Here is a 15,948-nt window from a genome sequence, read left to right as displayed (position 1 = left end):
TCGACTCGGTACTGGGATTTTCACGCAAGACTTAGTGTTGTATTCCTCGTAGTGTGCATAAAAGGCATTTAGCTCGTTTGGGCGTTCTGCATCACTGGGCATCTCACTGGGTTTCCTTTGTAATACGTTATTGTCTGTAAGCCCTGCCAGATATGCCAAGCGTCAAAGTCGGTGTAATAGCATTCCACCTTTCTCCTATATTGTCCTTTTGCATTTTTGATGTCTCATCCGAGGTCGTACCGTGCTTTCTTGTATGCGTCCATGTGTCCCGTTCCTTGTAAGCGGTAGCTCTAACCTTTAGCCCTGCGTGGATATTGCCTGTAATCCATGGTTTTTGGTTTTGATACGTTCGTATAGTCACTGTGGGGACGACGTCATCTATGCACTTATTGAAGAAGCCTGTGACCGGTGTGGTAAACTCCTCAATGCTATCGGATGAAACCCGGAACATATTCCAGCCTGTAGTAGCAAAACAGTCTTGTAGCCTCGCGTCTGCTTCATCAAACCACTTTCCTATTGAGCATGTCGCTGGTACTTCCTGTTTGAGCTTTTGTTTGTAATAAGGAATTAGAAGAATAGAGTTGTGGTCAGATTCGCTGAAGTGAGGACAAGGGAGTGGCTTGTATGCGTTTCTGTGGGTAGAATAAAAGTGGTTTAGAGTTTTAGCACCTTGTGTCGCAGAAGACGTGTTGATAAAAGTGAGGTAGAACTAGGGTTGCGAAATTCCGTGAACTTTCAATAAATTCCCTGGTTTTCTTAAAATCCCAGTTGGAGGTTTCCCTGAATCAGGAGGGAATAAGCAGGAAATCCGCAATCCTCCAACTAGGATTTTGTAAAAACAGTGAATTTACTGAAAGTTTTCAGAATTTTGCAACGCTAAGTAGAACAGTTGTGTCTCCCTGCGTTAAAGTCTCCGCCGACCAGAAACGCTGCCTCTGGGTGAGCGGTTTCTTGTTTGTTTATGGCACCATACAGTTTGTTGAGTGCCAAAGTGGTGTTGGTTTGTGGAGTGATGTAGACAACTGTGATAATTACAGATGAGAATTATCTTGGTAGATTAAAGGGTCTGCAGCTTACCATGAGGTATTTTATATCTGGTGAGCAAAAGCTATAGAGTTCCTTCTCACTGGAAGCAGCACACCAGTTGATGTTTATGAAGAGACACACTCCTCCCCCCTTGGACTTGCCTGAGGCCACATTCGTCCGATCGCGCCGCTGCATAGAGAAACCACTGAGTTCTACATACATGGTCATCCGGCCACGTCTCTGCAAGGCATATAATATTGCAGCTTTTCAAATCTCTCTGATAGAAGACTCTCTCATCCATATTATTCTCGAGTGACTGGACATTTGCCAATAGAACGGAGGGGAGTGATGTTCGATATTCTATTCGTCTCAGTCTCACAAGGATGCCGGCTTGTTTGCCGCGTCTACGCCTGCAGTGTTTTGGTAGCCCATGCAGCAAAGGAATGGGGTCCAGTATGAACAAGGGAACAGCTGAGTCGGAGTTGAAGTCGGATATGAAAGTCGAAATCGAGATTAGTAACTGTTGATCTGTCCAGAATTGGATGGCGGTCATATGTGATAATAGTATGAACTTTCTCTACGAAACAAAGTAAAGATAAATACGAAAAAGTCACTAAATAGCAAAGTCAGGTTGGAACTCCTAAGATGTCGCTCTTATCCGTTGGCGCTATCTTTGTTGTCTGCACAATAATGCAGGAAACTTCTCTTGAAATAATGTAAAGGCAAATGATTTATATAATAAATAATAATACATGTTTTTATTGTCACATACACCAGATAGGTACAGTGAAATGTGTTAATTTCCAGTGATGGGTATGTTTTATTTCACTCTGATCAAGTGATACCTATCCCTGACATACAGAGTGAGCCCTCCAGGCTGGTTTATGGGAAACCCACTACCTTGTAAAGATGATATAGGTAACAGGGCTGTTTGTCATATCAGGATGCTTTTGTAATCCTTACTCATCTGTTCAATGCTATTGTTTTTCCTCCAATGTGATTCACTCAGGGCTAGTGATTAATCAGACCAGAGTCACGACGTCGTTCAACACCGATATGGTCCCTTTCTTCTTACGGAATGATGGCTTACCTCGTCACACGCGCACACACACACACACACACACACACACACACACACACACACACACACACACACACACACACACACACACACACACACACACACACACACACACACACACACACACACACACACACACACACACACACACACACACACACACACACACACACACACACACACATACACACACACACAGCTGCTCTCTGAAATGAGGGTTGGCTGTTTCGCTAACGCCACACTAACAAAGGGTTGCAATCTCCCTCTAAAAGCAGCAGTAATTCTTGTGTAATCACAGTGTTAAAAAGACAGTCACTAATTCAGTTGGGAGCAATAAAACCCTCTTTCAGAATGTGCGTTTTACCGGCTGTGATTTCATCTGGCTCATCTCATTTAATCGCTTGTTGCACTGCTATGGTGATGAGACAGAAGAGGATGAGGAAAAACAGTATATCAGTGGCTTTGAAGCAGTAATGATCATGAGGTCTCATTTATAACCGTTGTGTAAGTTTGACACTAAATATCTGTGCATAATTTCTGAAAAGGCTACCCTAGTCAAAAAATCCCCCAAATCCAATAGAAACTATTAGAATCCAATAGAAAATCATTTTGGAACCTACCCTATAGGATTTCATCCTGTAGGTCCTATCGTATAGGATTTTATCTGATAGGACTGGTTCTAAATTATGATTGTTTATTGGGGAGATTGTTGAATTTGAATCCTGTAGGATCCTATAAGATAAAAACCTATAGGATAGAATCCCATAGGAGTCCAATAGGAATGGTTCCAAAATCTGATAGGATTGAACCACTCCCATATTGTGGTGGTGTGTTAAAGAGGTTGAGAACCTCAGGGAATTATCACTGGTGTGGGTAGGCAAAGAGATGGACATTGTGCTCCGGAGAGACATGGGAGAGAAAATGTTCCTCAGTTTACTTGTTTTTAATCTTGATTGCAGTTTAACATAAATGTTCAGGTTTCTGTGCCATATTAGATTTTAGATTATTTGCGCTAATTTCCTGTACTAAGACCGTATGTGTTACTACATTACACAACCCCAAGTTTTGACTATATTGAATTGAGGGTAATTACACATCCTTTTTTACCTCAGATTAGACCGGGGGTCTTGGGACTTCAAATTCTACTATCGTTTTCAAACTCAAATGTCAGGCAAAATTTGAAATGCTCTCTGTATAAAAGTCACTGGCCTCAAACCAATACATGGATTTATCACTCAAATAACAGCTAACCCTTGTCACTGTTGATATCCTATGGCGAGTCTTGATTTGTTGAAGTTAAATAACAAAGCAACTGATTTATTTCCTTCCCCGTTTCGGCATCCTCACAACTTCCATCCGACATTCTAGAATTTAGATGACTGTCTACAGCAAATTCTCTTCTAACCAGTGATATACAAATGATTCTCAGATTCAGTGTGGCCTTTGAATAGTGTTAGTTTAAACAGTGCATACACTCCAAACGTTTGCCCCTGCTCTATTGATTTCAAATTAATATCGATATGACTGATTAACAAAATAGTGTTGTTTCTTTCCTCATTGGCGACCCACTTGCAACAATCCTAAATGTAGCTGGCTGTCTTCTACAAGTTGTTCTCTAACCAGTGATATACATATTATTCCCAGATTCCGTGTGTTTTTTTAGTAAGGTTAGTTTGAACAGGACGTGTAACCCGACTCCCCCCTCTCATTCTACTGATTTCAACGTGATATCAGTATGAGTGATTGACAAATAAGTGTTGCGTTTCTCTTTCCGTTTTGGCCACACCCCCACAGCAAAATGCATCACTACAAAATGTAGCTGGTTGTCATCAGCAGGTGGACCTCTAACGAGTGATGTAAAAATGATTTCCAGTTTCCATGTGGTTTTTGAGTTGTGTTAGTTTCAACAGTGCACACAACCTGATTTCTCCCCTAATCAATATGAGTGATTAATTGCCACTTGTCAAAACAACAGGGTTTTTGGTGCATATGCAGTTCATAAGGTGCTCGTTAAAAATAATAGAAGAAATATGACAAACATGTCCATCTGGGGCGGCAGATAGCCTAGTGGTTAGATCGTTGGACTAGTAACCGGAAGGTTGCAAGATCGAATCCCAGACCTGACACGGTAAAAATCTGCCGTTCTGCCCCTGAAGAAGGCAGTTAACCCACTGTTCCTAGGCCGTCATTGAAAATAAGAATTTGTTCTTAACTGACTTGCCTAGTAAAATAAAATAAAAAAATCTACAGTTGCACAAAATACTAGGCCACTTGCCTGCTTGCAATAGCAATACTTAAACCACTCGAAACTGTGCGTACACATGGTCTAAAGTTTGCAGGAAGGTGACCACATTCTCATGTCAGTTAACTTTTGCATGAAGACTGGCGCACGCATGTTTTGGTATATTTTGTACATACGCACGGTTTATAAATGAAGCCCCCACCACTCTATTCGTGTGAAAGGGACTAGTAATCTGATGCTTGATTGGCTGAGTCGGTAGCTGACTAGCAGCAGGGACATCATGTTCTGCCCTGTTATGCAGGCTAATTGAATGGCAAAGAAGCAGCGGAAGTTTTAAGAGTCAGGCCGAAAATATACCACATCAACCCACAAAGGCTTTCAAATCTGAATTTTACTGCATGACCCGTATTACCCAGGCAAATGTCATCTACTAGACTCCATTTACTTATACTGTATGAGTTTTTTTCCAACATTTCCATTCATTCTCCATGTCATGTTTGCATGCATGTAGGCATGTTATGTGTGAGTGTTGACACATAACAGTATGTTTGTGCATGATCTAATGCATGTGTGTTACTACTGTTACTGTACGACTATGGAGATCTGACCCTGATGGGGCTGGTTGGGTGTGGTGGTGTGGCAGGACTCGATGGGCCGGCGTCCTTCCAGGAAGAGGGCCAGATCCAGATCATGACGGTGGGTCACTGGGCCGTGGAGGAGGGGAGTGAGGGAGATGCTGTGATCAGTGCTCAGCCACAGGGCAAGCAGGACCTGAGGGTCACCATGCTTAAGAAAGGTATCAATACATATAGGCCTATCCCTGGCCTCTAGCCTGATCTGTGTACATGTACAGTCCCTCTGTGGCTTTGATTGGTCTGAAACACTGGTCAGAGAGTGAATGGCACTTGGCCTCTCCAATCATGCAGTGATTGGTCTGAGATTATGAGATTGTGAGGACCTTGGATTTATTATACAGTAAGACCTGTCAAATACAGCTCTCCTTTCCCCTTAGATCTTTGCCAACTGAACAATAACATCTAAGCCAACTAAACAGTAACATCATGCTTATTACATCATGAATAACACCTTACTAAAAACATCAACAGTACTCCACTTGTTTTGTTCCTCTTGGTAAATAGGTTTCCAGTTTCCACCACCTTTTGATAGCTGAAAACATACTGTACAGTGACAGTTAGATACATTTTTCTTAAAAATTGTCATGGGCAACCAACCAATTCAGGAAGCAGCAGGTATACTATGACCTGAGGCTTATGTTGTGATGCTTTTAGTGAGCACGCTACAGGTGTGTATTGGCAGCTTTTCATGGTTCTTTCCCTGTTGGAGAGAGAGCCTCATACAGTTCAGACTCTACCCAGAACACTACCCTGCCTTTAGACAGTAGTGTATCCAAACCTCTCCATGAACTGATGTTTCAGAACAGGCGTATGTGTCTATGTTCCTGTGTGTTGTGTCTTTGTGTACAGTGCTTGGTGTATGGTGCAGCATGCATTTACAGTTCTGTTATTATTCAAACAGCATTACTAGGAGCACGACAATGCCATTACATTATGTCTTTTCTGTTTGAAGGTATTTCTAGTAGTATGAACTTTGACGAAGAGGAGGATGACGAGGATGAAGTCAGTTCCAGTTCCTCTCAGCTCAACAGTAACACACGGCCAGGCTCTGCCACCAGCAAGAAGTCCTGCAAGGTACACCATTTGATGCTCTGTGGTCATCTATTTATTCCTGACTCTTGGATGGAGCTTTTACTTTACACACAGTGTGCACTAATGCACCCTCTATTTGCTTTGTTCCTCTGTTCAGCGGGGCTCAGCCATTAGTCCATTTGGGGAATGACGACAGAGCAGTTTTGTGTTTTGGGCTACATTATGCTCAACCTATTCCTCTTTTGTAGCTTTATTATTGTCATTTGAACTGTAGTTTGTTGATGCATGGAAGCAGCCCAGACATCTTCTGATGAAATGGGAGTTTTTTCCCTGGATCTCAGAACATAAGCAGTCTCATGAATCCATCTGAGAGGGGAAAGGGGAGTTTTTGTATATCAAACTGCCTCTCTGAATCATGTCCTTGCTGAACTCTTTGGTAGCTGAATATAATATTCCGGTTGGCATGGCTTTCTATCATGCAGATGACATACCCTGGCCCTTTGGCCCCCTGGCAGTTTTGAAATGCTATTTAAAATACCCCCCTGAAAAGACAAATGACAGTCCACAAAATGACTAGGTTAGGTTAGCTCTGGTATTTCTGACTTATCATCTGTCATATTCCGAAATAACTGCTGATTATTATTTGTATGAATATTTTAAACCTGCAGGAAATGTGGTGTGAGAACAGGCAATTTTTCTCTGCTGTTTCTTTCCTCTCCTGCTGTCTGACTCAGAGGTAGAGCTAGTCAGAGGAGGCGGTGGGCTGTGTAGTCTCCTGTGGTTCGAGGAGGTTGAGGGGAAGTGACTCTTTAGTGTACTGTGGGCTTTAGAGAGGCACCTGACATCAGGAGTGACATTAGAACCTACCCTGAGAAACTGACCATGTCACCAAGCTGCTGAGACAGTCTGTCTCTTACTATAAGTTTGGTTGTTAATCATGTCTTCTCGCTGCCTGGTCCTTCAATGTGGATCTAACCCCCTGTTGAAACCCAGATGGTGTCTACACAGCCTCATGGTTTTAAACACAACGTGCTAATGTAGTTTCAGGCCCCATTGGATGTTTTATAATAACCATTACCGTTTATAATGGAAGGGAAGCAGAACAGCCGAAGGTCCGATAATCTGATGTTTTGAACGTGACATGGACTGATGTGTCCCTCTGTCCCTCAGGAGGCAGCCTCAGCGTCCACCCCTCCCGTCAGTGAGCCGGCCATCGACGTGGACGACCTGGAAGAGTTCACCCAGAGACCAGCCCCTCAGGGGATCACGGTGAAGTGCAGGATCACCAGAGACAAGAAGGGCATGGACCGAGGCATGTACCCTACCTACTACCTCCACCTGGAGAGGGAGGATGGGAAGAAGGTGAGTGTGGAGCAGAAGGATAAATACTTATCACACTGACAGAACGCAAAGTGTGACCCTTTAGGGCAGGGCTGTTCAATGTCGGTCCTGGATGGCCAAAAAACGACTGCTTTTCATCCTCTCCTTCTAATAAGGGACTGATTTAGACCTAGGACACCAGGTTAGTGCAATTAACTACCAGGTTGAAACAAAAATCAGAAATGTTTCTGCCCTCCAGGACCAGAATTGAACAGCACTGCTTTAGGGCCACCATCCATCCTGACACCACTTGGCCCTCTGCCTATGAACAAAAACTGGTGTCAAATACCATCATGACACTATGAATTAGCACTACCAATCAACTGTGACAGGTTGTGAAATGAGTACATGCTTTGATTGTTTAGTGGAGCTGGTTAGATGAGGCTAATTTAGGTGTTGCAGCCTCAAGTCCCAGGGCTTATTGATGATGGTGTTGTTTCTGATGAAGTTGCTTTGCTAATTGGATTTGTTCTTGCCATAGGTGTTCCTGTTAGCTGGACGGAAGAGAAAGAAGAGCAAAACATCTAATTACCTCATCTCCATCGATCCCACTGATCTGTCTCGAGGGGGGGAGAGTTTCATCGGGAAGCTGAGGTGAGTGAGTCTGCTGCTGTTTCTTCTGACCACGGGGCTGCAGCTGCAATTTTCACAATAATGAGCTCATCTTTATGGGAAATCCAGATTACCTTCCAAGAAACTGTGGAAGATGGTTGTTTCTCTTTCAGACTGTAGGCCTATGGGCAGAGGTATTACAACAATGTAGAGTAGTAGAGCAAGCTACTGAGTGCATGCTCATACTTATTTGTCAACTCCATGGGATTCTCTAACCTTAAATATATTATGCAAGAAGGACGTTTGCCTTTTTGGAGTAGCTGAATGAATGTGCTGTTTGATATATGCTGTAATGAATTGGGGGCTGTGCAGGCCCACACCTGGCTGCTCTCTTGGAGAAGACAAAGTAATTGGATTCATTACTTCCGTTTGAGCGCTAATTGTTGGGATGAGGAAGCAACACCTGCGTGTTGGCAGCCAGGGGGCCAGGGTTGATTAAAACAAGGACAGAGAGACCCTGTGGGCACACTGGAGAGGGGAGAGCGGCACTGCTGCAGCCTACACACCCTGGCAGACGCTTCCTATAAGGATGTGTGGGTGGGTCTGCACTGACTACAGTATGTCTACATTGTTTTGATTCATCAGCTTTGTGTCTGTGTGTGTGTGTGCGCATACATACAGTGCCTTCAGAAAGTATTCACATAAAGTATTTCAATATTTTGTTGTGTTAAAATTGATTAAATTTAGATTTTGTGTCACTGGCCTACACACAATAACCCATAACTTACACACAATACCCAGTGGAATTATGTTTTTATTTTATTTTTATTTAACCGTAGGTAGTGGCTGTGATAGGTGAAAACTGAAGATGGATCAACAACATTGTAGTTACTCGACAATACTAACACATGTTTGGGGAAATTCCAACACAGCACATCACTGAGTACCCCTCTTCATATTTTCAAGCATGGCGGTGGCTGAGTCATGTTATGGGTATGCTTGTCATCGGCAAGGACTAGGGAGTTTTTGGGGATAAAAAGAAGCGGAATAGAGCTAAGCTCAGGCAAAATCCTTTCACTCTGCTTTCCAACAGACACTGGGAGACAAATTCACCTTTCAGCAGGACAATAACCTAAATCACAAGGCCAAATATACACTGGAGTTGCTTACCAAGACAACGTTGAATGTTTATGAGTGGCGTAGTTGCAGTTTTGACTTAAATCGGGTTGAAAATCTATGGCAAGACTTGAAAATGGCTGTCTAGCAATGATCAACAACCAACTTTAGCTTGAAGAATTTTTTTCATGTGCAAATATCATACAATCCAGGTGTGCAAAGCTCTTCGAGACTTACCCAGAAAGACTCGCAGCTGTAATCACTGCCAAAGGTGATTCTAACATGTATTGACTCAGGGGTGTGAATACTTATGTAAATTAGATATTTCTGTATTTCATTTTCAAAACATTTTCAAAAAAATCTAAATTTTTTTACTTTGTCATTATGGGGTATTGTGTATAGATGGGCGAGAAAGGAAAAAAACGACAACAAAATATGGAATAAGGGGTATGAATACTTTCTGAATACTTTCTGTGACCAGATTTTGCTGTGGGGGTTTATGTAAAATGTAACAGATTTTTTCTTCTTCTAATGAGCTCTTTTTTGTTTAAGTAGAAACTAGCCTCAAACGCCGCCGATCCTGTAACCAGTCACATATTGTCTGGGCCTGCTCACTGTCTGCGTTAGTATAGAATAGTGCCGAGGCTCCAGGCTTTGATTTCCAGGAAGACAGTGACATCAGGGCTCCTTAGAGATAGCATCAGCTCTGCCACAGCACAGTGGCTCCACAGAGAGAGCCCCCCAGGTAGCCTAATCAAACATGGCCTGGCCACGCTCTTCATTAATCTGGTGTACTGGCTGCTTCTGCTGGTCGATAGGCTACGCTCCCCTCCGCGCCTCTCGTCCCTCTCGCTCCTCACGCCTCTATCATCACAGTAACACTTGACTGATGGAGAGCTGGATTGAGAATAGCAGCTGACCTTTCACCTGCCACTTGTGAGAGTCATGGACAGGCCGCATAAATGAGCTCCTGACTTTTCAATTGACCTTTAAGAGCCGTCCAATCCTCCATTAGGGGCTCCAGTTGTGATTGAGGTAAAGGGATTAACAGAGATATGAGCCATTATTCAACCTAGCTGTGCAGACATCTCATCTAACCCTCTCCAACTGTTTATAGCCATACAATTATTTATTTTGTCAGCTAATAACGAAATAATGCAGTTTTAATTCATAAATTCAATTTACTATGGCAATAGTATAAATACCATGATTGCATGTACTGTAAGATATGATAAACACTAATTGTAATTTGAAATAATGAGATGGTGACTTTTGAACGACTAATGACTCAACCGTTTACCAAAAACAATGATGTTGTTGATGATGATGATGATGTAAACCATTTACATTGATTGCGCATCATGGGCTGGATACAAATGTATTGTTTTCTTAAGGTTGATTAGCAGAGCCATTTTCCTACTCATTGAGTCTGATTTGAAGGATGGGCTCCAGGAGGTGGCTGATTAGGGATAATGGCCACTGCCTTCATCTGTCTCAATGGCTCCTTGTCCCTTTGGTATGGCATGGCATACTCTCCCAGTCCCTCTGTATCCTCAGTGTGTTTTCTCTTCTCTACAGATCCAACCTCATGGGAACCAAGTTTACAGTGTATGACGGTGGACAGAACCCTGGGAAGACAACCTCCAGCCTAGAGGCTACTAACCTGCGGCAGGAGCTGGCAGCTGTCTGCTATGTGAGTCCTCCTGTTGTCTATTACCCAGATACAAACAGGCAAACATTGAGCTACTCTCAGGCCCATAGATAATTAGCATTGCCTTAGTCTGGGGGAGACATGGACGTGTCAGACACAAATAAGGGAGGAGAGGCAAGCAAGGTCAAATCCATACACTGAATCCAGAGACCGCACAGGCATTAGGACCAGCCCCCGTAGCCCCTTAATAACAGTACCTTCATCTGGGGAGACATCTGTGTGTCAGACACAAATAATAGCAAATAAAAGAAAAGAGGCAAACCTGGATGAACCCATACAATGTCATGGGGTTAGTAGGCAAAGCCACAGAGCATTAGTGTTGGAACATGGGGACACCTAGTGCTCACATTTAAATGGCAACGGTTTTGACCTGATACTTTATCAACGAGGACTCATACTGTGGTGGACATAAACTGGACCATAATATAAGTCCCCACTGTACTTATTTTTCAGGAAACCAATGTTTTAGGGTTCAAGGGACCTCGTAAAATGAGTGTCATCATTCCTGGAATGAACATGGACCATGAGAGAGTTGCCATCTGCCCACGGAATGTAAGTCAACAAAAATATTCTTAAATGTAGGTAGATTATGTTAGGGACTGGTGGTGTGGTTTCAGTTGGTTGCCTTGAGTAATGGTTCACCTGTCTGTGACTTATCCTTTCACCTCAGGACCATGAGTCTTTGCTGGCGCGGTGGCAGAACAAGAGCACAGAAAGCGTGATCGAGCTTCACAACAAGACGCCCGTGTGGAACGACGACACGCAGTCCTACGTTCTCAACTTCCACGGCAGAGTCACTCAGGCCTCAGTCAAGAATTTCCAGATCATCCACGACAATGACCGTGAGCTCTCCAGATTCTTACTGCCTGCATGTCAAATACTTTGTGCATCCTATTCCCTAATCAGATGAAAAATTGTCGCACTATATAGGGCAGGGATGGGCAACCGGCGGCGCGGCCCCCCTTTTGAAGGCCCTCTGATCAGTCGGGGTCTCAACTTACTGTTGCGAGTTAGAATAGTAGAATACACAAGGTGTCATTTTGAAATGTGGTTGTGCATCAGCAGTTTTTCTCTTCTTATGTCAGTCACTGATAGTCAGTCAATTAGCCCATATCAACATTTTTGGGGGGATTGCTAAATTAGTATTGCGGCCAGCTATTGAATTACCGGCTGGAGGGCCCCCATTGATTTGGTTAGTCAGTCTCACTCAGATATCATATTAAAAACTGCAAACATTTCTCTCCACCCTATGTCAAACTGTGTAGAATTGTAGGAAATTAGCTGTAAAAAAGCTAATTTTCCTCTCCACCCCATGGCAAAATATGTAGAATTGCAGCAATCTTGCTTTAACACTGCAACACTTTCTCTACAGCCAATGGCAACGTGTAGAATTGCATGAAATGAACTATAAAATGTAAAAATGATCTATTTTGTAGCCCTCACCCCCATCGAAGTTGCCTATCCCTGATATAGGGAATAGGGTGCCATTTGGTATGCAGACAAAGTACAGAGCACAGTGCACGGATAACAGCAGGCCTGTGTGTATTAACACACATACTAATCTCTCATGTTATCCTATATTTATGTCATTCTCTGAATCTGGCATACCGGAGGGTTTTTATTCTCCATATTTTTACTTATTCAAGAAATATCTTTTCACTCACTTCTTTTAAAGTGATATTTTTAAGGTCTGAATCTTCTAATCTGTGTACGTCAAATAAATCAAATAAACTTTGATTTGAGTAATGATAGTTTATATTGTTTTATGTAACTAAAACCCCACATTTATCAAGTTATCACTTCTTTGTTTTCTGTTTCTTCCTAACCCCTTTAGCGGACTACATTGTGATGCAGTTTGGGAGGGTTGCGGAGGATGTATTCACTATGGACTACAACTACCCTATGTGTGCCCTCCAAGCCTTCGCCATTGCTCTCTCCAGCTTTGACAGCAAGCTGGCCTGTGAGTAGCAGCCATCCTCTCTCCTTTCCCTCCTGAGAAGCTACCTGCCCCTAACTGAAGGCCTACTCATGGGCCTGCATTAGTCCATCAGTCCCCTCACCAAGGGCTGCAGTTAATCCCGGGTCACCATGGGGACCCAACACTGTCCGAGAATCCCCCCTGGAATTTGCTTAAGCCGAGGATGGTGTGGCGGCACAAACTGTCTGCAAGTGTGTCTGTGAGTGTGTATATGTGTTCTGGTGCTCCTTAGGAACCCTTCCAGTCTCTATTCTGGATAAGGATATGTCAATCAGTGGACAGGACAAGCACAAAGACTAATCCACTCTTGATTTTAATAGATCATGTTTTAAATTAAATATGTAACAATGAATTCTGTTACTTTATGTATCCGTTGTGGAATTCTAACATTTCTTTAACCATTAATTACTTTTCAATGAATTTAACATTTATTGCAACAACAAAAAAACAAAAAACTGTTCATCTTCATGTTGAATTGGTTGAAAGAGTTTCATCGTCGTAGTAATTAACCCCCACATGCCACCTTTAACTTATTCAATATTGGACTGGAAACCATTAGGTTACAAATTAGGACCCATTCAAGATTGAAAACATAATTCAAGATAAAGCTTCTAACAAATAACACTTTAACTTCATAACTGTCACTAATATTACTTATTTGAACATCGCATAACATTCACATCCATGTATGTGTTTATATTGTTATTTATGTATTTATACATATCCATGACACAGGTAACTGCCAAAATAAAGGAAACACCAACATAAAGTGTCTTAATAAGGGGTTGGGTCACCACGAGCCAGAACAGCTTCAATGCACCTTGGTATAGATTCTACACGTGTCTGGAACGCTATTGGAGGGATGCGACACCATTCTTCCACAATAAATTCCATCATTGGGTGTTTTGTTGATGGTGGTGGAAAACGCTGTCTCAGGCGCCGCTCCAGAATCTCCCATAAGTTTACAATTTGATTGAGATCTGGTGACTGAGAGACACACTCTTTTAAACCCCCTATACTTCTTTGAGACCCCTCTTTCAAAGTCACTGAGTTCTCTTCTAGCCATGGTAGCCAAAATAATGGGTAACTGGGCATTTTTATACATGACCCTAAGGATGATGGGATTAAATAACTGTGGAACCACACCTGTGTGGAAGCACCTGCTTTCATAATACTTTGTATCCTTAAGTTACTCAAGTGTTGTCTTTATTCTGGCAGTTACCTGTATCTTGTTCTTAAGTGTGTCCATATCCTTAGTTTACACTCATTGAATCTTTGTTTTTGAGCCTGAAGCACACATGATTGAAGGGAATATCTGTCATACCGACACATAGGATAAAAACAGATAGTCAATTGGACATGAACAGACCAGGTCAAGCCAAGGGCATGACACACAGTCCGTGCATCTTGTAAAACATATCACACTATCAAGTATGAGAATGTATAGGATGGTGCACTTTAACAACGTTTACAGTGTATGTGAAATAGCTGTAAATATTGTGCCTTTGGAGACAAAATCCAATTTTATGCTTTAACTTTATCAGATGTTCTCTCTCTGAGACGGGACTTTGTAATGCACCTGACCTGTCTGAGCCTGGGTTTCTTTGTTCTGCCTGCTTCCTCTCCCACCCTCTACTAGAAAAACACTTCTTGAGGTGACGGGATTTGGTCCCTTTTCTGTTTGGTTATATCTGATTATATTATTTTCAGATGATGAAGTCACTAAAGTCAGGTTTTTTTATATGCCCCTACTGTAAATGCTCAACTCCCTGAATAAAATATAATTTACTAATTTGTCCCCAGGAATCTTAACAAATTATATTCAGTAATATAACGTACAGAATCGGTTATTGGCACCAGGCACAAGACCATGGGCATTGTGGTTTGCAGATGCACTCATATCTTCATCTGACATTATTAGTTGAACTGATAACATCCATCTGATAATGTGAATCATTTCACACGTTATCAGAGACCAAACAACTCAGATATGGCAAGGATAGTAGCAGGCCTGTCTGTATTAACACACATACTAATATCTCATGTTATCCTATATTGATATCATTCTCTATGAATCTGGCATACCAGAGGATTTTATTCTCTATATTTTAGTGAATCAATAAATATCTTTACCCTCCTTTTAAATATATATAATTTTTTCTGACTTTATTGAACAGATAGAAAGAGAGGATGACAGTGGGGAAAGATAGAGAGGTTGTGTCAAAGGGCAGTAGACTGGATTCAAACATATGCTGATAATGCAGAAATGTGCTGGAGGCTGCGAAATTACCATTAGACCACCTGGCCACTCTCCACACTTGTTGAGAGGCAAAAACCTTTCACAAAATATATGAAACTATTTTACAGATATTAAGTGGAAAATTAAGACCAAATGAAGGCAAAGAACAATCTCTGATGAGGCAGCTCATTGCTATTGTAAGTTATGAAAAAGGGTCTACTTTAATCAACCATGATATTCCTGTTTTTTAGTAATGTGTTCCAACTCTTCTGAATTCTTAGGCAAACTGCTGAGATCCTTGCAGAAAATAATACTGTGCTTTTCATATCAAGTTTCTTTGTGTCCAAGAAACAAGGCCCTTTCATTCTATGAGTGTGTTTAGTACTGTTTCACTGTAATGTAAAATGTGTACATTGTTCAATATACAGTGTTTGTAAACACACAGTTCTGATTATGAAAAAAATAAAACTCCAATGAGTCAAACAACAGTCACATGCACCCACAACACTATGTATACTCTGACTGAACCCCTGAGATGTGTATGAAGTGATGATATGGTCGTAAAGGACAATAGGCAGCTAGGACAGTGGTATGGTAGTACAGTGTATTCAACAGGAAAACAGGAGACTCAGATCCAACTCATGGACAATTTCATTTTTCATTACGAATACATTCTGGGCTTAATAGTTGTTGGTTTGAAAAAATATTTTTCATATGACCTTTTAATAGATCTGAGATACAAAAGCTGGACTTGAACGATCTACCTCTGTTTACTTATTTATGTGGGTCCCTGCTCTCTCTCTGTTTACAATCTATCCCAGAGGACACCAGGGTCTCTACAATGCTTGACTGCCATATTGGAATAAGGTTAGAGTCAGATAGTTTGTCTACCATCAAAGGACATGGTGAATTGTGGGTAAATGGTTTTCTTTAAAGCAGCATGAATATTAGAGTAT

General features: G+C 41.9%; 1 protein-coding gene across 1 annotated transcript in view; it reads left to right on the top strand.

Annotated features, from left to right (window-relative positions):
* LOC120024789 (tubby protein-like) overlaps positions 1–12,743 on the top strand; it is a 56,895-nt gene extending 44,152 nt beyond the window's left edge. The window contains exons 5-12 of the mRNA XM_038969075.1: positions 4,993–5,145; positions 5,937–6,058; positions 7,187–7,378; positions 7,878–7,990; positions 10,643–10,757; positions 11,229–11,327; positions 11,446–11,617; positions 12,610–12,743. Of these exons, the coding sequence (XP_038825003.1) occupies positions 4,993–5,145; positions 5,937–6,058; positions 7,187–7,378; positions 7,878–7,990; positions 10,643–10,757; positions 11,229–11,327; positions 11,446–11,617; positions 12,610–12,743 (1,100 nt within the window). The remainder of the gene's footprint in view (positions 1–4,992; positions 5,146–5,936; positions 6,059–7,186; positions 7,379–7,877; positions 7,991–10,642; positions 10,758–11,228; positions 11,328–11,445; positions 11,618–12,609) is intronic.
* Positions 12,744–15,948: the final 3,205 nt, after the last annotated feature.

The sequence above is a fragment of the Salvelinus namaycush genome, chromosome 30 (genome assembly GCF_016432855.1).
Source record: "Salvelinus namaycush isolate Seneca chromosome 30, SaNama_1.0, whole genome shotgun sequence".
NCBI lineage: Eukaryota > Metazoa > Chordata > Actinopteri > Salmoniformes > Salmonidae > Salvelinus > Salvelinus namaycush.
Note: the sequence above shows the minus strand (reverse complement) of the source record. Positions and strands in the feature narration are given on the sequence as shown.